Genomic DNA, 24918 nt, shown 5'->3' with positions numbered 1-24918 from the left:
GAGAGCCTTTCCCCTAGCATCAAGGGAGGGGATATTACCCAGGATGGATAAAAATGCTTTACTGGAGATGGACACAAAGACTTTCAGTGGCTGCAGCAGCTCCCTGCAGAGCTGAGGTACAGCAAGGTATGGTCACTTACACATGTACTGGCTATATGTAAAACTCACTCTTTGCAGGTCCCTCATAGTCCAGATAAGGCTTTGCTGGAGCCTCTCCTAGAGGGAAGCTTCTGAATGTGGAGCCAGGACTCCAGATGCCTCTGGAGATGCTCTGAACCTTCTGTTGGTAACTGAAGCTTTCAAATGAGGGGATGGAACAATATAAATTTCATAAAACCCCCAAGTAGATTATACAATCAGATATATCTTCCACACAATGCTATATCTACAAAGGCAAAAAAGGGACAAACATTCGCAATGATAAAGAATTTTATTCTTAAATTCCTGAGGTTAAAAAAGGAAAAAAAGAGCATCAAGAAAAACATTCCAACACAGCCATTAACATTTCTGTAACTGTACAGACACTGGTATACATGATTTTTCCCATATCTGGAGCGGGATGTTTGATGTGAACAGGGCTTGCAATTCTTTGGCAGTTAAGACCAAAAGATGCTTCTGAACAAGTTACAACCTCAGTGATTGAGCATAATTAAAACTATAGTGCAATTTCAGTTTTAGGAAAGAAGTCAGGCTTTTGTAGCTTTGCTATTTTGTAATGTGGTACACTCTTGTGCAATACCTCTTTATTTTTCACAAAGAAACATTGAGTAATGTTGTGTAAAGGAACACTGTCATTTTCTTGAAGAAACTACATTCTTTCCTTCACATAAACCTCTTTCTAATAAAAAATCTTACCCTCCATATCTCCTTACCCTTCCAGCACCCAGAAAAACATCTAATTACTCATGCTAATCACAATGTATAACCTCATTGTCCTATGAATGTGATATCTCCTTCAATTAATTTCATGATCAATTAAAAATATTTTTCTCTTTATTGCATTCCTGCAGATAATAAAAAGTCCAATTCAATAAATCACCTGAGCACCTATAAATAAACAGATTTTTCAGCATTGCTGGCATAGCTCACACGAACAAGAGTTTTATGAATGGAAGAATGAAGTGCTTGAATGAAATAATCTCTTGCCCAAGCCTGCGCTTGTGCAAAGTCCTTTACTGGGTTTCCATGATTCCAGTAATGAACTGTGTGGGACATTTAAACAAAAGGTCTCTAGTAATGTCAGGTTCTTTATTGTCTCTGCACAGCCTCTTCCAGCAGTTATGATGGGATTACTGCTCCTGGGAAGCTTCTTTAAATAGCTGCACTCCTGTCCACTTGCATCTTACCAGCCTGATATTTCATCATTTGAAACTTTTTCTGCTTAAGTACTATCTTTGGTCAAAAACAAACATTTTCTTTTCATCCTTAAACTACAGATTCTGACTCCCACTCTTAGTCCTCTTTCAGAGAGAGAAAAAAACCAGCCATAAAATTACTCTCAAAGGGCAAGAAAACCTGAAGAAAAGGGACCATAAAGACTCAAATGTTAAATGAGAACAATGCAGTGGATTTACTCCCCTTCTCCCAAATACAGGCTTCAGCCAGTCTCAGGACTATCTACATGAGACACCTCCAGAACATCTGGCTTACTACATAAAGACAATTATTTTGAGACCTACATGAACAGGGGGTTAAAAATATTTGCCACAGGATAAAAAAAAAGTCAAGAACTGGATGTGGTGAGAAATCAAGAGGCAAGGCTGTCAAATTATTTTTAGTAGAGAGACTTCAAATAATTTTTAACAGAGATGTCATATTTTGGCTGAAGATACTTGACAGTGTCCCTTTACCTTACATTTGGCATGTTAGAAAGATATCCCTGGTATTAGGGATTCTAAGTAAAATTAGTATTCTAAGTAAACAACAGCAAAATGTTTTTAAAAACCACACCTAAAAGCTTAAAAGAAAACTGCAGCAGACTTCAGTAACAGCTCAGTGAAATTGCATAGCATATGGTACACAGTACTCCATTTTTAAGCAATAAATAATCTCTTTTTGCCTAGTTAAATACAAAACATAGCTTCAAGACTGAAATATGCTGTAATTCATGGACTGATCCATGCCATTTATTGCTCTTTATTGCCCACATCAGTCTCTCGTCCATCTCATTTTCATGCACACAACCAGGTCAGGGTTTACTACACTGCAGCCTTCAGGAGCTGGCACCTTCCACTGACCACTCTGCCTGGCAGAGGGTTGGGAGCACACCACCACCATGGGGAAAAAGGCAGCTGAAGGCAAGGGAATGCTATCCATAAGCCAGGGACCTAAACCTAGGTGCTCCATGAAAAGTAGTTATTCTTTAACAATCTTTTTCAGGATCACTGTATTATAGATTGTTAACAGTTGAACAAATGATGGGCAACCTTTAGCTTTAACTGCAATTTTTTTTTCTATGATCAGAAATTTCTCTCTGCCTCAGCTGCTCCTGTGTAAATATCCAACACTTGGTCTGTGTTCTCCACCTTCTAAACAACCAGTCCTTTGGGGTGGGAGATCCCTTATGGGTAGTGGATTGGGCCAGCAAAACATAAACACCAGCTGGCCTCTCCTGACCACCTTCCCTAGCTGAGCTCATCCCTCCAATTCCCTCTCCTTGCTTTAACAAGTTTGCCCCTTTCCTCTCCCCAAACCATTTGCTGCAGTTTATGCTTGCCCTTTTTTCTTCTTCCTCCTCATGCTTTATTTTCTGTCTCCCACCATGACTATGCCAGCTACAGCTGCCACCAAGTCTCTACAGGGTTCCTCACAGGTTTTGCTGGTCTTCTACCAACTGCTGCACTAAACCCTTCCAGGTCTGAGGTTTCCTGGGAGAACAGTAACATGAGAAATCAGACACACTTAAATTATGAGGAGGGCTGGTTGGGAGAAAGAAAAAAAGCTCTTTCTCCTGCCAAATGTTTTGCCATTCTATTGGAAGACAGTTTTTTTTTTTGTACAGAAAAATCCACTTCCAAGTATTTTGACAAAAAGCTGAAATTCTATATGGAAAGCAGATGGTTTGCATAGAAATTTTGTATAAGCAAGAACCCAGTCTTCCCTTAAAAGGCAGTGTTAACAGCCCCCAAATCTGAGATGAAAAGTTAGCAGTTGGATAGGGCAACTGCAAGGCTTAGGAAAGGGACAGAATGCACTAACACCACTGGCTGGAGAGCTCACCAGGCCTGGATATGCATTCCATTTTGGATGGACATTTTGAGACCCATTCAAACATTATTGCTGCCTTCCACGTGATCTAGAGAGAGAGAGAGAGATGCTGCTGATCTCCTCAGAAACTGTGCTTTCCTGTGAATGCTAATGACTAAGGTGCTAAGGCAGGAAAAAGGAATGCTCCTCTTCCCAATATCACCTAGTGAGCAGAACTTTATTCCACAGGGGATATTCTGTGTTCTGCCACTAGTGCTCACCATAGGAACTGGGTTCCATGGGCCAATGTACAGAGTACGGTGAGCCAAAGTGAAAGGAGTTGCTGGTTGTGTTTATTATTTTGTAACTGGTATTCAGTGCCAAAGCACTGGAGAAAGCCAGTTAAGACTTACCAAATCTTAGCCCAAAATGTATAAAACTCCTATGGTTTGCTGCTTATAAAACTTGGAAAAGATAAAAAATTCTAGATGGATTACAATAATTGTGAAGACTGAAGTATTGCATAATTGATGCTCTGACTGTAAGAGCAGAACAGCAGAACAGAGATGGTTATGTTTACACCTCAGTGAAGAGGTCAAAATTAGGCATTTTTCTTTACATTTCCTTTTGAAGGATATTTTTGGAAGAAAAATAGCTCAATTTTCAGCTGATAATTTCAATTTGCATTTAGATACCCCCACACTTATTCTTCTCCCCACTGAAAAAAAATTGGTTATTATTGACCTGTTAAACCAAACAACATGGCTTTTCAGCAATCTGTACACAGTACAGAACCATTAGTGTTCCTGAAAAGGCTTCCATTTTTAGTGTACACAACTCCTCTTAAGTGCATTAGAACTATTGCATAGTTTCAAAGTCTTCAAACAGTGTAATCAGAATGCTTACACATGTACATAAATAATAGCATATCTTTAAAATTTAATTAAAAATACACAGTATAGTAAAGGCTATGGAAAATCACTTCCATCGTAGATGACAGGTCGCTCAACAGCCAAGTGATAAAACACTCTTTTTGAGATAAACCTGTTAAGGAAAGAAAGAGAGCAAAAAGATCACATTAGCTGAAGCCAGCAGAGAGGGGAAGCCTTAAAAGTCTATTCAGTCTTTCAATTCACTGTGGTCAAAAAGTATGCCAGTGTAAGGGCCATCAGGTATGTTGTTAAAAAGATGACAGTCCTGACTGAACTGTCTTGGAATGAGTCACCAATGACTTGCTTACTTCTGTTAAACCTCCCAGAGGTTCAGAAAGAAGAGTGGAATTCTACTGTGGGGGTAGAAGAAAACCCAAACAAGAACAAGAACCAAAACTCAGTCTTGAAGACCTCCTGGCAACCACAGAAAATTTTCTTATACTTACTTATGAATGGCAGAATAATGGTATGTCTGATCAGTCCCACAGCCTGTAAAACCAAGCTTATTTCACCTTTTATGCCTTTCTAGGACCTACCTAGAGAATGTGTTGTCAAATATCAGGGTGTAGATTCCAGGGTTTCTGACTTTCACCTGCCCTCTGATAGTTTCCTTATGAGAGTTGCAGCGAGTCATAGGGATAAGAACCTGGAATTCAATACAAATCAAAATGAAGTTTGCTATCTGCCCTATAAATTGGCATTTTCTTTCAGAAAGCCTTGATTTCAGCCACATTGAAACTCCCAAAGTGCATCTATGCCTGTAAAACTAATTACTCTGATTAGCATTAAAACTCCCCCAAACTAAAATCTCACAGTGAGACATCTGTTTTCCTTGGATTGTATCTTTACAGGACCAACCTATGGCTACTCATTTCTGCTTTAGAGATAGAATCAAATTTTGAACTTTTAAATGTTAATCTAAGAAACTTTAATAACTTAATCAAGTGGTGTATTAAATCCATATATCCAAGAGTAGGATTTAACTAAATTGATATTTTACTATATGTTTTTATACTCCCTGTGTTTTAAAATAAGCTTTCTCAGCAAATCTTAATTTTTTATCTGAGCTTACAGCAAAAAAATGTATGTATCTGTGGTTCTATGTGAGTCTGGCTGTAAAACCCTAGCACAGCTGTCAGAAGAGCAGTTGACACAGATCAAGGATGACCCGATACAACAGAAAGTTTTACCAAAGAAATATATCAAGACAAAAGCAGCATTCACACTTCATTCAGCTTTCAGATTAAGGAAAAGAGATATTTTACATGGAGTTAATAACTGTGCAGTGAATTAACTCAAGCTATATAAATGTCTTATTCCTCCAGTAAATCACAGAAATAGAGCTCACACTACCACAGTGAATTAAACCAACAGCTGCCTTGTCTTCAGCAAGACTTTGCAAGTAGTTGAGTAAAACAGATTCGCTTAATCTGTAATCCTCATGAAATATGGACAGCACATACAAAACCGGGTACCTCGGGCACTGGCAAAGAGATTTTGCACACCATCCAGGCACTTAAGTATATGCTTCATTGTAAGAAATGTAGGTAAACCAAGAAATGAAACTGTTTCCCTGTGGCTTCTTCTAAAAAGCCTGGCAAAGCCAGCCTTAAAGAGTTTACAAACTAAGTGAAATTGAGAAAAAAAGAGAATTTTACATACTTGGAAGTTCAATTTTGCTTAATAATACTGGGTGAATTTCAGATGCAATTAATAGAAGCTACAGGGCTTCTCAACTCAACTTTTGCAGGCAACATTAAAGACGTAGCTTTGCCTTTAGCAGAACCGCAGCTTAACTGGAAGAACAAATCCTTAATGCATTAGCAAGTGGCATTCTGGTGAAGACCTCCTAGCAATACTTGTCAATTCCAGTAGGCTGGATGAGTGTAGAGCACTATAATCTCTGAGGTAGTAAGGAGACAAAGGCCTTACTTTGCACTGATCCAGCGGCGTGTCTTCGGACTCTTGGTAGACAACACTGAAGGATATGCTTTTGGGGTCTGATGAGAAGATCCAGCTGATTGTTAGTCCCATCTCTGTAACAGTGATGGGAATGATACTGTAGGTGCTGGATTTGATGAACAGCTCTCTGTTGCTTTCTCCAAAATTCATGATCTCTTCTACTGTAAGGGGTAATTTCATCCTGTGAGGGAGAAATACATGATTACTTGAAGAGATCCAATTCACTTACTCAGACAAAACCACAAATGATTGATTTTTATTTTCCATCTATTTCAGGTAGACTCCACAGTGTATTTGGGACATGTCCAGAAAACACATGAAAATTCAGCCTCAGATGAAGGTAAAAGCTACAAAAAAAGCTGACTGATATTAAGAACGTTCACTGCTCTGACACGAGTGGTTTTTGTTCACTTATTTATCTCATTTCAACTGAAGAAAACCAGTGCTGGAATAAAGTTTTTTAGAGTTACTACAGATAAGAAAGGAGTGCTGCCCTCTACTGCTCTTTTAAAACAAAAAGTAAGTGACCTGGTTTATTCACCTTCCTAGTTGAATATAAAAATTTACACAGGAAACAGGAGGAATCAGGATTAGAGAGGGACAGGTGGATGAAATGTGAACAGCAGCTCTGTTCTGAAGCGCCTAATGCTACATTTGGGTCTGCTTTACCCAACCAAGCTGCAAAAAAAAAGACTCAAAATACTTCCAGTTAAAAAGGAAATTCTTAGCATCTAGATGATGCAGAGTCCTGCAGCATTAAATGAGCTGACTTCATTCTGGTATCTGTTTAGGACTGTGATCAGCAAGGCCCTGAAGCAGGAGAACACTGGTTTCTTTCTTCAGGGGAAACCTGTCATTTCTAAGATCTGTGGGATCTCACCTACATTACTCTAACTAAAACTAATCTCATCTGACACTTTTCAGGCCAAATAAACTGCAAATCAATGAGATCAGAGTAAACCACAGTCCTGTTGTGTCTCAGGTGACCTTTGAAAATAAACTAAATATCATTCTTGGTTTTGTCTTACAGCCCTGCTATGATTCTAGTTACTGCTTCATTTACCTGGATCTCTGAACAGCAGCAACAAGGTTGAAACATGGACTGATTTATCTCCTTGCAGTCAAATGTTTAAAACCTTTCCCATAACTAAGGCAAAATTTCAAAGCTAGGTTTAAGGGGACAGTGAGCAAAGATGAATTTCTCTAAGTATGTGTATTTCCACACATTGGATTCCATTCTTGGCTGCGCAAGTGACATGCTGTATCACTACTGCATGCAACTAGGAATTTCAAAGCAGGACACCTGCAGAGAATTGTGCACACACAGTACACACAGAGCTTGAGCTGAGACTTAGACAAACATTTAATGCTATGGCATGCATCAACCAGAGCAGGCAAAACAGATTCTGGGAAGTCACCAATAAATAACAGATACATGCTCCAAAAGGCCTTGAATTCCCCCCCTTTGGCAAAGGTCCAACTAGAGCTTCATTCCCTGACTTGCCCTAGCAGTTTCTTTCGGATACTGTTAGAACTGCACAGCCTTTTCTCTAAACCCCGTTCATGTTGACCGCAATTCTTGTAATAAAAATAGGAAATGTTTTCTCACGTGATGTGGACCAACATCTTTCCTTTTTATTTCCCAGTTGCACTGGGACTGAAGAGAGGACCTGGCTCATTGCTGCTGCTCTGTGTGGTTGAGTCACACCCTCTCATCCTCCTCCAACCAAATTCTACCATGGGACACAAGTGAACAGCTCTTCCAGGAGCCTGCAATGCTTGTGCTCACATAGCTGGTATCTGAGTTCAGCCTTTATGCTTTGACCTATAGCAATGAAATTGTTCTGCTTACATAATTTCTCCTGACTTCAACAAGCATATCTCAGCATCTTGAGCAACTTGCCAGTCTTCAGATTCATCGAAAGTTGAAGAATTACACGTGCTGTTTCTAGAACAAGGAAAAGAAGGAAAATCATGATTCGCTGAGTAGTATACGATCAAATACAATCTGCATGCTGATGCCTTCCTAAAATAGAAATGTTTTGATAGTCCTGATACCAAATTCTAGGATTCTTAGTTGGCCCATTCTAGTGAGAAAATTGGGCAAAACCACAGCCCCCTTCTGCTCATCACTATGCACAAACGTAAAACTGTTTTTATCCTGGTTTCATGAGCTAAGAGGAATACATATATACATCCAGAAAATCTTTTCTGCAATCATAACATAAATTTCTTGTTGAGATGATGACAGGTTTTGAAGATTCCCTGGCAGGTGGGAACTTGAGGGGAAGACACAAGCAAAACAGTCTGCACCTGTCCCTTAAACAAAGCTTGCAAAAGGATAAGACATCTCCCTGGATTTAATCTGGAAGGCGTTTTACAGACATATTATCCAGCTCTTTACTCTGACAATTGTACACAAAACATAGTCTATTGCTGTAGAATTGCTACCATGTGTCTTCTTTTCCTACAAAAAATATTGCATGATTCAAACACAAATACACCAAAGATGCTGTTACAAGATGACAAAGCAGGATGTTTCCTCCACACCATGATGTGTCCCAGTGAGCAGTGAAGTGGAGGGAAGAACCTGCTATCCACTCCTTACCTCAAAAAAGGTGTATGCTCTGGGTGAACACTGGAGTAGCACCAGGTATGAATTACAGGGCTGGACGCAGCGAGAAGGATGAGGTTGAGAGTCAGGAAACAAACGCTGATAGTTTCCAACTAAGTTAGAGCTTCTCTGACTGATTCTTGTTTTGTTTTTCTGCATTCCAGCAGTTTGAGAAAATTAAGCTGTTGTTCCCAGAAAAAATGCCAAGGATTCTTATTTACAGGGAACCAGATGGTTGGTTCCTTCCAAATACCAGCGGAATCTAATAAAATGTTAATACCATATCTGCTTCTAAACCATCAAGTGCAGTAATGCCCCAAGAGAGCATAATTGCCATACTTCCTGTAGACCGATTCTCAAAACTAATGCACAGTTTACCATTTTTTTAAAATCCAATGAGACATTGCTCTACAAGCAGCATTGCTGAGGAGAAGAGCATGAGAAAAGGTCTCCTTCAGGGGGTCATGAGCAGCATCTGAATATACTGTGTCAACAACATGCAATCACATGCCAGTTTAGTGCAGTGACATTATGGTTCGGAAACAGGACAAATTTACTGTTATGACTGCAAATTAAACTGCACCCACTGTCTATACATTTCCTGAACTGTTATCTTGATATTCCTGATCTTTTATTTTTGCAGTCTCTTGAATAATTCTTGACTTCTTCAGTCACACCACTACTGTTAAGACCCTAAAGTGACAGCTGGGATGTGCATGGGAGACTCAAAGCTGTAATTAAATACCAAAACCTGAGCTGTAACCAGACACAAGGAATGTAGGCATGAAATACTTACTAGAAGTTGGTCCACAAAGGTTAGTACAACATCTGTGCAAATACTTACTGATACAAATAATTTCTTGTTAACTATCTTTATACAACCAGATAAGAAAACTGATTCTGAAAAAAACCCTCAAACCAACAAACTAGAAAACTAAACTACAGCTTGTAACCTACACATACATTTTGCTTGCACAGTGGGAACAGCAACCAGCTTCATGCTGTGATCTCCCATCCCACCAGGTTAGCTACACAGCTTTGATTTCAGAGCCTTGAATTCATGCAGAGAAAGAGAACTACACAATTACAGGTTTTCCAGAAGTGTCAAACTCCATGATTTACTGCACAATGCCATTAGAATTCTTGATTTAGTCCATTAATTTAATCTTTCATTTGGAAACCTGAAACATAAATTAAATCCCAGGACCAACATATGTTCGTGTTCTCCTCTAACACATGATTTTCCTTACTCCTGCTGCTGCAACCCAGTACATGGTTAGGTGGTTACCTTGCCACTTGGCCGTTCCAACCAATACATTCACCACCCATCTAAGGCTAAGGAAGTGCTAAGTCTCCTGATTTGTGTATTAAACCAAAGTGCCTATAATCACAAAAATCCTCCCTCTCTTTATGACATCTCACTCAGTCTAACAGTCTAAACTAAGGTACGGTAGGCGATAATATAAGAAACAGTATCATGATTCAACTGGAGCATTTTTCCCCTGACAAGAGAATTTATTCTTGCATGACCTATTCACCTTTTGTGTCAGCACTAAGGATTTTCCTACAGTTTGCCAGGTCCCCAGATTATGAATATGCAGCCTCTGGTGTATCTATTTAAACAGTCTGTATTCTTTCACTTCTTCTTATTTTTAAAAGTGAAATGAAGTGGGCTAAAAGCAGAAAGAAGTGAAACATGGAAAAGACACTAAAGGAAGAAGAGAACAGCTCTGATTCAGCAAAGCCTCAAGACACAGATTGTTGGAAGCTAATAGAGCATTTTGAAGAATTATTGCTTCATGCTGGTCTTGTTCTTATGCAATTCCTCAGGCACCTGCTGTTGGTCACTGTCCCTAAGGTCCCTAAGCTCTTGTCCACTGTGCCTGTTCTTATACATGGAAAGCATTTCTTACAAATGATACTAAAAATACTGTGGCCAACACCATAAATGGCTTGGGGAGTTAAAGGTTAGTTAGAAGTCACTTTTAGAATTAAACTTGAAAAAAGATGGTTCAAATTTAGACTCAGCAATTTTCTGTTTTCATAAACACCTGAGCTCTGACAACTGTAGCTACATGTCAGAGGTGTTGGCTTCATGTGGCTGAGCAGTGAAATCCCAAAAGCCATCTGCCTGTCAGCAGTGCAGTGATTTCTGGAGAGAACTTCTGTCATCCAGGTGAGAGTCTTACCGAATTGTGTGAAAGGCAGAAACCTGAAACGGAGACTGGAGGCTGTACAGAGCCCCTAACAGCTGCTTAGCCCAGCAAACACATCTGAAAATGCAAAGAAATAATCAAAGGCATTATGCTGAAGTGCACCAATGATTCCCTGGGCCTGCTGTTATCTAGCAGGTCAGACCCACCCCAGGCACCCTAACTTAGTTATTAGCCTTCCTCTCCAACCCAACAAAGAGCAGTAAAAATAGAAAGAGGACAGCAAAGGATCAGAAGAAAGAATACCACAGATAGCCTTTGACAAGGGCAAGAAAAGAGGCATGATTTGGGATAGAGCAAGGGGGATATAGAGCTCACTGAGTTTTTAATAGGGTGCAAGACAGTGTCTTGCATGAAGGTGTATGGGTGGGAAAGGGATGCAAGTGTTAAGGGCAAACCCTGGCATATATTGAGATGGGAAAGCATCACACAGACAATTGCAAAACTACACAGAAAAAGATGGATGGACATGAAGATCCATCACTGTGTGCGATGGATCAGATGCTTACTGCTATAAATGAAATCCCAACTATTTCTCAAAAAAGTATCTATGACTTAGCTATGCTACATCCTGTATGAAGCAAAGAAAAACAACCAACAAACAACACAAAAGGACCCCCCAGCCTTAAAACCGATCACACTCTATCTTCAAGACAAGAGATAATACAGAGAAAGAAAGCTAGGGAAACAATCACGACAAGGGAATATTTCTGTGCTCCAAGGGACAACATGCAAAATATTTTTTTTTAAATTTTTTTTTCTTGGTATTGTGATAGGGAAGATGTTTGGCAAAGGCTCTGAGATGAAGATAGTTTCAAACATTGCATTTGGAAAATGTTCAGAACAAGCAACTAGGGATTACCAGGGTGCTTTAAAGTCCCCTTCCCAGCAGGAGGCAGCACCCAGACGAATGGAAATCAACACTAAAAATACCGACAAGCTGCTGCCAGTATAGCCCAAATACTACAGCCTGTAGATTACCAAGGCTACAGCCACCTCTGTAGGTAACACTAGTTAAGATAACTTTGAATTTTCTTTTCACACAGTTCTTTAGAGGCTGTTAAGGGAAACTGAGGCAGAATTATAGGAGAGATATAGCAGAAGCAGTTTCTGGCTTGAGTTTACACCAGTATCCACCAGGAGCCCCGTGTCCTTTCAGCAGAGCTTCTCCCCAGCCCTTCCTGCCCAGCCTGTAGATCCACAGAGGCTGCTCCATCCCAGAGCCTGCTGGTTCCCTGCAGTCAGTGGTTTCTGCACCCAAGGTCCTTCACAGCTCTACAATCAAATGTTCTTCAGACCGCCCCATCCAGGAGTAACAGCTACTCTCTCAGCCCACTCCCTACAGAGGATGAATTCACACAACCAATATGTCACCACACAGTTTAGCCACTGCTGTGTCATCCTCATGCCTTATTCTGCATCTCAGAATAACTGATAAAAGCAGGTGGTTATCACAATCTATTGCTCCCCTGTTTGACAGGGACAGTTTGTGAATATTTAGCACCTTGTTCTCAGTATGTTTCTTGGAGGCAGAGAAATTTCTATCACATGCAATGAAGCACAAGGGAGAATTCAGCTTTTAAAAAGCATTGCACAGCCTCACATTTCTCGTGTCAGTAATGTTCTTTCAATAAATGATGCCGCAGAAGTAAGTCAAATTTGGTGCTGTTTTTCTTTATACACATTTGCAGGTACCAAACTCAAGCAGTCAGAGATATAAGCTCACTGCTCTACAAGTCAAAGTCCCAGAGGCACTCCAGCTATGGTAGCACAGGCTGCTGCAAAGATCTGCCTGCCTGGGCTCGTTTCTCTCAATAGAGCTTCCCTCTCTTGCAGAACCAAGGGACACTCGAACTGCTGTACATTAAAACTCACTGGGTGAGGCCTTTCAGGCAATTTTGAATCAGAGGTGAGTTCTGCTAATCTTATACTGAGTAATATCTTGTAGTAGGATTAATCTCACAGAAACATGGTTTTTGTAGCTCAAAAGAAAGAGCATTTAGCATTTGGGCTAAATCTTTAAAAAGCCAATAAACCTATCTTACAAAAGATTTAATTTACCAGGTAAACTGCTTGCAAAGATCACCAGTCTTAGGGCTGTTACTTTTATATGCTGGCAACAGCCCTGACTGCAGGGCTGTTGAATTAAGGAGAGGTTTAAGGAGTTAAGCCTCTCCTTAACTTGGAGACCTGGCACTGCAAAACCCCATCAACTCTTGTGAGGGAGTGTGATGGAAGGGGCTGACAGAGGATTGGTCACTCCTTCCTCTGAGAGTAATACAAATGTAGTGCATTAACGAAAATCCTCCATGTTTCAGTAAGTCACTTGAAATGGGGAAAGGAAGAAGTGCTGCCATCTGATGATGTGACTGACATCTACAGAACAAGACAAGGCTTAACTGAACACAAGTTCTGAAGTACTCACTGAGACTCAAATCCTGCCTTTTTGGGACAGGTCCAACCCAAGCCAAACAGCTCTGATGCTCAGAGTCTGCAACCTGAGCATCTGGAAAAACAAATTTTATTTCTCTCATGGGTTTCCCCAGAAACCTCAATCCAAGCACTAAATCACTGATGTATTAGAAAGCTTAATCCTTATACTGTTTTCAGAAGCCTCTTTGTAATTGTCTGTTGAGTATGCTTTTGAGTCTTCATCAGTATAAATCTGGTAACAGATGATGTGCTCAAATCCACCAGCTGTTGTGCTTGGGTCTTGACTGTCAAGACAATCCTCTTCAGCAAATAAATAGATTTGCTTTTGTCTGTGATGGATGCTTTACTACAACTCTTATCTGTTAGCACTTAGGATTTTGTCTGTCTCCTGGATGCATTAGGATTTAATTATTTGCTGAGTAAAAAATCCCAATTTGTCTCCTTCCAGGCTGCCTTTAAAAAGAACATAACATGGCAACTACAGATACTTTTATTATAGCTTTTCCTTCACTGACCCCTATAAAAACAGAAATGAGAATTTTCATATTAATAAGAGTCTTCCTGCCACATATGTATTTTGTTGTTTTCATCCTTGGGCTAGGAGGAAATGCACTGGTCTTTGTCAAACTAAGTTTCTACATGAAGCTGAAGACACTGACAGAAACTGACAGTACTTTTGCTGAACCTAGCTATAGCTGACTAGGTTTTTCTTTGGATGCAGCCACTCTGAGCATATTCTGCTGCTCAAGAGTGGATTTCAGGCACTATGGCATGCCATGGGCCTTGTATACACTTCAGTGTTAACTCTAATGTCTATCACCTTTGACCCTTATTGCTGTTACTTTTGCCACCAAAGCACATGTGGCAAACCAAACAAATTACATGGGGCAAATTAATCTCTGTCTTGATCTCACAAGCATTTGCTGCACCGCACTTTGTTTTCTGGGAGGTGTTAATGTCGATAAGGCAATATTTCAGGAAGAATACCCAAACTGTTGCACAGAACTGGTTCTTGAAGTGATCCAAGTGACTCTTGCTTACTTTATTCCCATGGTAGCCATGATCATCTGCTACTCACTAATTATTAAAACCTTACTGTCTGCTAGAAGCCTCCAAAAAAATGAATGTAAAAAAATATTTTCTGTAGTTTTCCTGTTTATTCTTACCCAGACACCCTATACTTTCTTCAAATTGATAAAAATCATAGACTAGATCTTTAAATTGAACAGCAGCTTTAAATATGCAATTACTGTAACAAAAGCTCTTGCTTATTTTTATGCCTGTTTTAACCCTCTATTTCTTCACAGAATGAAAATCAGAAGTACTAACACAGTTATTAAAAAATCAAGATGTGCCAAATGGAAAGTTACAGCTCAACAGTGGCAAACCACCAAAAAGGAAGATTCTAAATCTTTTACTGCTTTATATAGTGCAGATGCCACAAACATGTACTCACTATAAAACTGCCTAGAAAATCTGGCAACTATTTTTCAGCTTCTTTTTTTCGGTTTGTTTTGCTTGTAAATACTGATTTAGGGAGTCTGCGTGAAAGAGGAAATACCATTAGTAAAAACACTGTGATCAGCTTAGAACCAACCTATTTTCATCATGATACTTCATTGCTTCCTGCTTTTTCAGTCCAAGCTGCTAACTGAGTTAACAGTGCAGAAGAACTTCAAAAAGTATAAAAACCCAATGAGATAAAACTCTACTTTTCATGACATAAAGGTAATTTAAATTTCCTGACTCCCAAACCTCTGGCCTGCTGGTTTTCTATGAATGGTGTTTGTTTATTGAAAGCTTTTATGACTTGTTTCAAATATATTTCATATTTTATGTAATATGTTTAGCCTATTCATTTAATGCAAATTCCTGAATTTTAAACACATATATTTCCATCTTCATGCTGGGTTTCATGTGTGGTTGGGTTTTTTTGGATGTTTTGGGGTTTTTTTTCCCATCTAGGACAAGGTCTGTACACAAAATCCTTTAGCATTCAACTAAAATTTCTGTAATAAAGCAGCATTTTCACCTGCCTTTCACCTTTGATCAGGTTCACAGTCTGAATGTCCCATACACGTCTTTGTATCCCATATCTGATAACAGAGCTCATGTTGCCAGATTACCAGGCCCCTTGTGAACAGCAGGAATATCATATCACACACCCATGGGCTCCGACACTGAGCAGTGTTTCTGTAGATGCAAACTCTCACACTCTGATTCCCCACACATCCTTTGCATCATGACATCTTTCCAGTCTGTTTTTCCCAGCATCTTGGTTCCCTTGTCATGAAACTGCGGATTTCTTGGTTGTTTTCCAATCTTGTTCCACCAGTTCTCCCTTTCCACCTCTGGGCTTTTCACTTCCCAGATGGAGGGAAAAAGATGTGCAGGGGGGCAGAAAAATGTGCAAAAGCTCTTGCACAAAGTAGTAGAGCAGGTGTGGAGACTGGAATAGGGAAAAGAAAGAAGTTGCAGAGGAGCAAAGGGAGGACTTCATACAACTGTGGGCTGCTTGCAATAAGGTTGGGTCTGGCCCAAAGGGTCAAAGTCCTTTGCATTACAGCTTTGAAATACCAATTTTAACTGCTTCAAACCATTCTTGCAAAAGCCACACTCTCTTTATGTTCCTTTACTCACCATTAATACCCATGCCTTCCTATCAGAGCACTGCAGCTCAGAGGCACCTGACCCTTTTTGGCAGTAGTGTGCCCATCTCACCACTTTTCCCTTTAGGAAACTGCTCCTTAGGCAATCCTGTCTTTATTACACAATGTCTTGTTTCTCCCACACTGAAATATCCTTAAAAACAAAGCTATGAAGCAATGTGGTGTGACTGCATGTGTAAAGGTGCCATCTCAAGACAGCTGCAATGCAGGCTTTGCCAGCATAGGGTGGCAAGAGGTGCTCCTGTCCTCTTTCCTTCCTGGCTGGTTCTGCACTGGACAGGGAACGCTTCAGACCACATTCACTTCCCCCTTTTGGCCACACCACACCCTGCCTGGCCACGTGGGTTGTAATTAGGCCAGCCAAGAGTGTTATGAGTCATCAAGAAAAAAAAACAATCCAAACCAAAGCAACCACTGTGCAGACAGGCTGAGATGTTCTTTCTACCACTACCAAGGTGTGAATAAACTCTTTGTTCCTGTACCAGGCTAGTGGAAACTTTGGGGTTTTTACTCTCAGCATTCTTCTGCTGTCTATGGTCTTGATTTTGCTGCTGCAACATTTATTGCAGGCATGTTATGCCTACAACACATAAAAATGGAAACACAGTGCACTGGTTTATCCTGGGGCCCTTTGTTTTAGAACACACTATGCAAATGTGAATGCTTTAGAAATAAGAGTTCAAAAATACAACACTTCAAAAGAAAACCTGTGTGCCTTGAAGTAGCAGGATGTATCACAATTTTACAATTAATCTCAGCTTCTCACATTCAAGATTTTGATCAGGTTGGTCCGAACGTACATAACAAACCTGAAAGGATGAAGTGACTGCTGCTTAATCCTAACCTTTAGGAAATAGCTACTTCAAGGTCAGCCAGAGTTATGGTGGTACAATCACCTCTCTTATTCTGCCACACACCTCTGCAGTTGATGACTAAGGTGAGTTTTAATTGATTCTCAACTGACCTGTACCAATCAAGGCAGACTCTCAAGATTTGCTGTTATGAAATAATTTTGTTGTAATTGTTTCATGTCACTTCAAGGAAGGAACAACAGTGGCAGGGCTAACACACCAAGTGAAAAATAGAGTAAAAGTACAGTAGGCACCAAAAGAGGGACAAATAGGAACAGGAATGCTCTTTAAAAGAATTCACTGCTTTGATGACCAACTTGCATTTTTAGTCCAGCAAGGACTCACACCTAGTATTCTAGGTATGGTCAGTGTGAAAATCGCTGCTGTCAGCCAGAGACAGATCATAAGAAACTACATCAACAGAGCATGTCAATTGCAGATTTCCCACTTGGACAACAAGCCCCCCTTCTCTTCCCTCTCCTGGCTACTCATCTACATCATTTTTAAAACTCCACCAGTTGGTCCAAGTCTCTGGCAAAACCAAAATAGCTTGGATTATTTTCAGCAGATCTCAATGAAGAAGTTTAGCCAGAAAACTGACTTATTTGTATGCCTTCCTCAGACCTGCATCTAGCAACCACAATCTTGGATCCTTTGTGTGTCCCCCAGACACTATATCTAAGCAAATTCTACTCCAAATATTCAATTTATTGTGAACAGAACATTATGGGAATGCCACTGGAGATTATGTGAAGTTTCCACCTAGAAATCAAGCCAAATTTCACTGGACACTTTAGAAAGAGAAAGAATAAAGATGATAAGTCTACATGAAATTCAAGGTGGTCAGCCTAGTGCAGCCAAGAAATCTGCAGCAATCAAACCAGTAGCTCAGAAAGTCACTGAACTGCAGGTCCTTGAACTGTGGGAGAAAACACAGTGGAAAATTTTCAGTACTTGTTTAAAGGGCTGCTCCCAAAGATAGGACAGAGGGTCAGCAGACAATACAGTGGCTCTGGCACATTTACTCACAAACAACCCAAGTATCTCATGCTGCAGTTCCTGCTCCTTCCTGTGCTAAGTGACTCTCAAGCTTTGGGTACACGTGTATGCCTCACCACAAAAACAAGTGAGAAGACCTGTGTGCTGGCACAATCAGCACTGTGCCCTGCTGTTTTTCTTTAACATGCACCACAGGCACCACACTACCATCTGACTCACTTATCAGTTTCTAGATCTCTCCCATAACACAAACCCACAATCAGCAAGTCATCTGCAATGCAAGAAGGCCATTCTCCCCACCAGGGCTCAGGCTAGTGAGCCTGAGCCTTCCAAACATTACAGGTGTCATGGGAAAGGGCAGGTATCATTTGTGTTCTCTGCAAAGAATGTCTCAAGTTCAAAGTACTGCCACAGTAGGACTCACCCACCTGCTCATGAAACTGCTAACAAAAAGCAACAGAGGATAAAGCACTATTTCCTGGCTCTCCTGCTTATAATCTGACAACAAGGGAAGCTGGACAACCTCTAAAAGTTTACATAGTGCAAGTAAGTTGTTCCATTTGGGCTCTTCAAGAATAGTATCCTCTTGTTAGTGACAATCCTTCCTTCCTGCCTGAATACTTTGTCAGACGAGATGAATGTAGACCAATCTCGAATTAAAACAAATGGAGACCCACACTTATTTCTCTTCTCCTGGTTGTTTTCTCCAGAGCTAACTCACCTGTAGTACACCACCTACAGACAGCATGAATTAAAAGAAGTAGTACACTTCACTTTTTTCTTCACAAAACAAACAAAATTTCCCCACCACAAACTGTCCTTTTACAAAACAAAGGCAACACTAAATTCACAAGGGCACTCTGAAGCTCAGTTCATTTCAGCACATGATAAGCAAGAATACACTGTCAGTGTTAGCTGTCTACAAAGTAGGCAGAACACATTTAAGGTATTTACCAAGAAATGAATATGTAGAACTTTGAAAAATCTTTTTACCAAATAAACAAGTCTGTACTGTCTGTCTTCAACCCAAACTGCAAGTCATTGTGGTTTATACCGGAAATGTGTCTGTTGGGTGCAAAAGAGTCTAGGTCTGCTTTCTCAGCAGCAGACTATATTTACTCTGTGACTATTTTCAATTCAGCATTTTTATTTATCCTGTATATTTTTCTGCTTGGAAGCAAAGCAAGTACATAATTTAGGTGAAATTTCTCTTTTTGTTTTTTCTTCTCAAAAGACAACATATTTTAAAGAACAGAATTTTGGAAAACATTTGAAAATATCTGAACAATAGTAAAACTATATTTTGCCTAAAAAATAGATACGAATTAAACTATAATACTACCATGTCATTTGCAAACCAAGTATTTGGACATTCAAACGGCCTTAAATCCTTTTCATTGGTAATTTAGGTAGAATATTAAAAAATTACTGAAATCTCCACTCCCATTTTCTTCAAAACTAAAAGAACAAACTTGTGCCAGATGGAGCTACACAATTGTTCTTTTCTGTTAGCTGTCATCTCTAAGGTAGTAAGGAAGTCTACAGACAGAGAGAGCCTGAATGCTGACTTTAATGGTGACAGCTGGCCTGATAACAGCACAGAGCTGGGACTATTCCCCTGTGTTGTGGTGAAGCAGGTGGAGAGAGAGCACGGAGTGGTTTAGATTTACTAGATTGAATGCTGACTGTGCCAATAGACCAAAATGATCTTGTGTTGTTCTACTGAACACATGGCCTGGGAACAGAGATCTTCACTTTACACAGAGGTTGACTACTCTCACTGAATGGGAGAAAAAGTAGAACATTCTAAAGCAAATCCCAAAGAGTCCCCTCTTTGAGAAGTAGTGTTTACTCACAGATCTGTCACACTCTGATCCAGAGAGTCTCTTTCCATCTGACTTTCATTGTGGAGAGACTCTGATTCCTGTACTTGGCACAGCTCCTCATCAGTGATTATATCAAAAGCTGCATCATCTGGTGGTTTAGAGGCTTCACTTGCAACTGTGCCAAAAAAAAGTGAGAAGAAACATAAACACTATTAGCTGGTTGTCTGGAAAACAAACGAGCAAAACCCTTAAGGGGCAAGCCTGGGCCATTCCTTTTCATTTACAGAAGCATTAGATAGCTATTAGAATTAATGCAAAATCTTGTTCTGACTGACATTTAATACATTAATGTTTCTCTCAATATCAGTTAAATTCAAAGACAGGGTCAGTCCCACCCTGAAAACACTCCATGACCTCCTGCAGGTCATTGGAGCAGGAGGTGACTGTGTGGTTTCTTGGTGACTCTCGAAGAAGCCTACTTATTTCTCCACAGCATGCAAACAATAAACTAACCAAAAGCTCTCTCAGATGGTGACACAGGCGATTCCAATGAAGCTGGTGATCCTTCCTGGTTGGCACTGGATCCAGAGTCATCTGTACCGTCCACAATGACTCTAGGCTTATTAAAGCAGGCTCTGCAGCAACGCTCCTTTTTTCCACCAAGCTTTGTCACCATGTAGTTGTTGCAGCAGTAGTAGCAGAAAATGCGGCCACACATTCTAGAAATGATTCAAAACCAGAGGTGTTAGAAAAATACCACACACAGCCGGAACAGATCTCTGTGACAGAGGTTGGAGCTCTCTCATAATGGTCTTGTTTTCTGCAAAAGCATGAAAGCTACACCCATTGGCAGAACTCATAACAGACCGCACTCCTTTATGAAGTGAAGCAAGTCTTCCTGACAAGCACAGGATAGAAACTCACATTCACACTTTGCTACCTTAATAAACAGGTAAAACAGAAAAACTAAAACTAAAAAAAAAAAAAAACCACCCAATCAAATGTCCACAAATATACAATGTAAATAAATAATATTTATATTAAGTATGTAAGAAGAAAATGAACTTAATACTACACAGGCCAAATCTCACAGACAGGTAGAACAAAACTTGATTTGATTAAAAGGACTTTAAAAACACATCTGTATGTCTCTGCTTCATAATGACCCCTCTTCCCTTCAGAAAGTAAAAAAATCCAGTATTGGATACATATGTGTATATTCATTCCTCCTGCCCTCTCCACTCGGAAGCCTCACGGTATTAAACTTGTCAACTACTTTGTAATGAGCATGTTGAGATGTTCATGAATTAAAGCATCCATCAGGAATGACTGCTACTCAGGAAATTTTAATGGTTTTGTTTTTCTTAATCATTTAAATCATTACTGGGTGAAGACGCAAGCAGCTTTCAGAGACCTTAGCAGAAATGAGTAATTTGGAAGCTGTTACCCAAAATGACTTCACCATTCACTAATCCCTATAGAATGTTGTTTACATTCATGTGAAATGGAAGCAGTTCCAGTGCTTCCTTCTTTCCTTACATGAGAAATCAGGTCATGAGGCTAAGGAAAAGTAAAGAGCCAAACCAAACATATCACTAGGACCCTGAAATGTATTCATTTAAATACTTTTTAGTAGATCTATATTGGATAACTGACACTAACTGTAAGGGAAATAATTTAATATCCACATTAAAAAAAAGAAGATTAGTCTGCAATAGTTAATTATCTCTGAACATACCTAGTGTAAGTGAAACGTGTTCTGGAATACTTCCACCACAGTAGCAAAGCCATCCTAGTGAATATTGTGTAGAGAAGAACAGAGCAGTGCACAGTCCTTCAAAGAAACACACTATACAGGGTGTGATTATCTTTGTTTCCAGAAATGAGAAACTAACAGACTCCCCAAGTCAGAGTTGCATCCAGATCTTTGTCTTAATACATGTCAAGGGATCTTTCCAATAATTTCTTATCCCCTTGTAAGCTCATGTGTTCTTTCAGCCTCTACATGTATCAACAATTTTGATCACTGAACTGTGAATATCAAGAAATATTTCCTCCACACAGACAACCCTACTGAGTTTTACTTTTGAACAGTGCAATACAGTTCAACGACTGACCTGCAGTGGTGTCGGCGCACCATCCATGAGAACTCTCTCTGGCAGTCCAGACAGTGATTGACTTCTGTGTCCCCCTGCCACCTCTGCTCGGCACTAAGCTTCTGCTGGAACTCCAGAGCATCGGACTTTTGCCACAAAGCATCTTTATCTCTGCAGTGACACAGTTAAAAGAAAGAAAAACACATAGAAGTTGTCACAGTGTTGGTTTATTGCTAACCAACCTCAACTGGAATGCTGGTGAAAGCTTCACAGTAAAAATTCCTTTCCTCCTAAAATTCTGAGAAGCTTTAAAACATAAAGATAGATCAAAAAACCTACTGAAGCTTCTGCAAAGATAGGGAGAAGAATGCATTCCATGCTGAGAACTACATATTTTTTCAAAACAGCAAATTAAGCAGATATTATTGAGTGTTACATTTTTTGACTATATTATGGAAATGCAAAATTTCAACTGCTAATGAATTTGGCCTTCACTTGTATCTTCAATTTGGGAATATAAGCCTGGATGACCTAAGCAGTACCCCTGAACATCCTAAGCAAGGATTTTAATTTCTGCTTGCTGTTTTTTTTGATGCCAACCTGATAAGTTCTATCAAACGTTCTTCAAGGAACTGCTTTGTTCTTGTCAGGTCATCCAGCTCAGCAAATAACTTCTGGTCACTGCTATCTTTATCTGCTGCCACCTTGCTGAGCTTCTCAGTGTAATCCAGGATCTTCTCTTTTGCTTCATCAGCTTCTTTTTGGATCCTGATCAAATACAAAGGCAATTATGAATCATTTTTAGCTCATGTAAATTCAAGTCTTCCCTGTGGAAGGAAGGGCTCTTCCACCCTGATAAACAGGTAGTTTCAGTGAAATTTTTCCTCAGTGTGCATATTTTTTAGAGCTAGACAGAATCTCCCCAGTTTTCTGCATCACTGAAAATGCACATAGATCCATTATCTAGTGAACACAGCCAGCAACCAGCAATTTCTTGGATGCCCTGCTTACAGTAAAGCTTATGATAGTATCAGCTAGAGATAATACATATGATATCAGCACAAATGTATAAAAATACATAGGCTTTGGTTAACCTATTAGACTCTGTGTGAGCCCATGCCTCACGAAGATCTATTTCTGACTGCCAAATTATCCACACCACACAGGCTCACGCTACAGACTTTGAAAACAAATCCTGAGCTAGATTATTAAAGCTGATAAGAAACCTGACAAAGACATGCAGGATGTGGTCCCATTCAGATAATTCTTACTGATTCCCTGAAACTTCATGAAGAGGAGAGAAAAAAGAAACTGTCCAAAAGTACAAATTTTCAATTTTTTACAAAAGAACCCCAATATTATTTTAATTTTGTGCTTAACCTAGGAGGTAAAAAGAGGTTATAAATATGTCTCTCATTAATTTATATCAGCCAAATAATAATACAGTATTAATTAACAATAGAGTAAAAACTAAGCCATGCATTCATGTGTGCTGTGTAATTTCCATGTTTCTCATGTGAAGTGTCAATCTGATGTTCCCTGCCAGTCCCATGAGCTCTTTGTTCTATATAAACCCTGTGACATATGGTACTTCATAAACCATGGTGATTTTCAATATGTTTTGATTACTGTCCCCCTTGCTTGGCCTACAAATTAACAGCTTCTGTAAAGAATCCAAACTCTCACCTTTCCAAGAGTTCTCTAAGAGAAGTCACTTCCTCTTCCTTCTGCAGCCGAGCAGATTCTGATTCTGACAGTTGCTCTCTTGCTTCATCCAACTTTCTACACAAACTCGTGTTTGCAGCCTAGTAAAATGAATTACAGTATTTCCTTGCATATAAAAACAAGACTTTACCATGCACAGGACAATTACCAAGACAGCTAACAATGTTTTAAAAGAATCAGTTACAGCCAAATGACCAATTAAGATATTATTGTATAAGCAGGCAGTAATTAGTTGTGTACTAGTGACTGATTACTTCTGTCACACTGAATAAGGGATACACGCTAAAGTAATACAGTGTTAAGCTTGTAATTCTTGTTAGTCTATGTCAGTTGAAGTTTTGCCTCCTTTTCAAGAAAAATATCTCAAAAATAATGGTAAAAGAATACACCCTGAAAGCTTTTTCACCACCTAAAAGCTTCAAAAGATAAAAATTATATAGGAGGAAAATGTAGTTTATTAAAGCCCATACGAAATATGAAGGACAATCGAAAACAACCCAACTTCTTTAACAGCTAGACTCTCCAGAGAAGTCTGCCAAACTTGGAGTCCTCAGGGCACATAGCTAATTACATCTAAAGGTATGTATTTCTCCTAGCAGGCAAGGCCACATCCAGTAATCCTAAATTTCTTCTTTCTGGATTCCTTACAACCCAGTATGACCCTTCTAACTCAACCATTTGATAAACTTATTGCAAAACTTCTGATTTTTTCTGGCTGGGTTATTTTTCAGCCACATTAATTCTCTAATTCAGTGCTCTTTGCAGCCTGCAAATAGACGGATCTACACATGTGGCTATATGGGAATGCAGGGCCTAAGAAAAACACATCTTAAACCCACACCTCCATTTTAAGAAGAGAACACACAGCCAGGTCTTACATAAACCTGACCAGCTTTCAAGGCAGGACAAATCCTAAGTGATATCATGCTTTTCATAATCTCTGCCTCAGTGGCTGTCAGCTGCCCAGTATTTTGTCTGCAGCACCTGTACTTATAAAGGGGCATTCTCAGACTCACAGCCAGTCATCAGAAATGCTCCTCACCTTCCCACTTGTAACACTAATGCCTGCTGACACAAACACCTCTGGTTTTAATTCAGATCAAGCACCTACTTGTAACTCTGTAATCTCTTCCTCCGCTGCGTGCTGTTGTCGCTTCTGCTCCTCAAGTTGCTCTCTTACTTTCCCACACTCCTCAGTGACAGCCTGGCAGAGAGATTGAGCCAGTAGTTAATAATCCTCCAGTGGCCACCCCTTCACCTACAAAATTCCCAGCTGTGATTATGAGTGCTCTTACTGCCATGCATGAGATAAATGCAGTGCCACTGGCTCATGAAAGACAGCTCAAAGACACTCTCAGAATCAAGCAAAATCACTTTATGGTGGCACATTGACTGTGTTTTACTGTTACTTT

The 24918-nt window shown here is 39.8% G+C and overlaps 1 protein-coding gene across 6 annotated transcripts in view; it reads right to left on the bottom strand.

Moving 5' to 3' along the window:
- Positions 1-411: 411 nt before the first annotated feature.
- FYCO1 (FYVE and coiled-coil domain autophagy adaptor 1) overlaps positions 412-24918 on the bottom strand; it is a 45992-nt gene continuing 21485 nt past the window's right edge. For 3 of the 6 annotated variants that reach the window (XM_059847827.1, XM_059847854.1, XM_059847834.1), the window contains exons 9-19: positions 24618-24710; positions 23468-23586; positions 22382-22549; positions 21803-21952; positions 20199-20404; positions 19716-19860; positions 10884-10967; positions 7933-8028; positions 6051-6261; positions 4655-4764; positions 412-4230 (exon numbers count right to left, since the gene is read on the bottom strand). In XM_059847827.1, coding sequence (XP_059703810.1) covers positions 4155-4230; positions 4655-4764; positions 6051-6261; positions 7933-8028; positions 10884-10967; positions 19716-19860; positions 20199-20404; positions 21803-21952; positions 22382-22549; positions 23468-23586; positions 24618-24710 — 1458 coding nt within the window. In that variant the 3' untranslated portion in view covers positions 412-4154. The remainder of the gene's footprint in view (positions 4231-4654; positions 4765-6050; positions 6262-7932; positions 8029-10883; positions 10968-19715; positions 19861-20198; positions 20405-21802; positions 21953-22381; positions 22550-23467; positions 23587-24617; positions 24711-24918) is intronic. The other 3 variants (XM_059847841.1, XM_059847860.1, XM_059847849.1) reach the window with 2 other exon arrangements.

The sequence above is a fragment of the Haemorhous mexicanus genome, chromosome 1 (genome assembly GCF_027477595.1).
Source record: "Haemorhous mexicanus isolate bHaeMex1 chromosome 1, bHaeMex1.pri, whole genome shotgun sequence".
NCBI lineage: Eukaryota > Metazoa > Chordata > Aves > Passeriformes > Fringillidae > Haemorhous > Haemorhous mexicanus.
The sequence above is the reverse complement of the archived record's forward strand: the minus strand, read 5'-3'. Positions and strand labels throughout refer to the sequence as shown.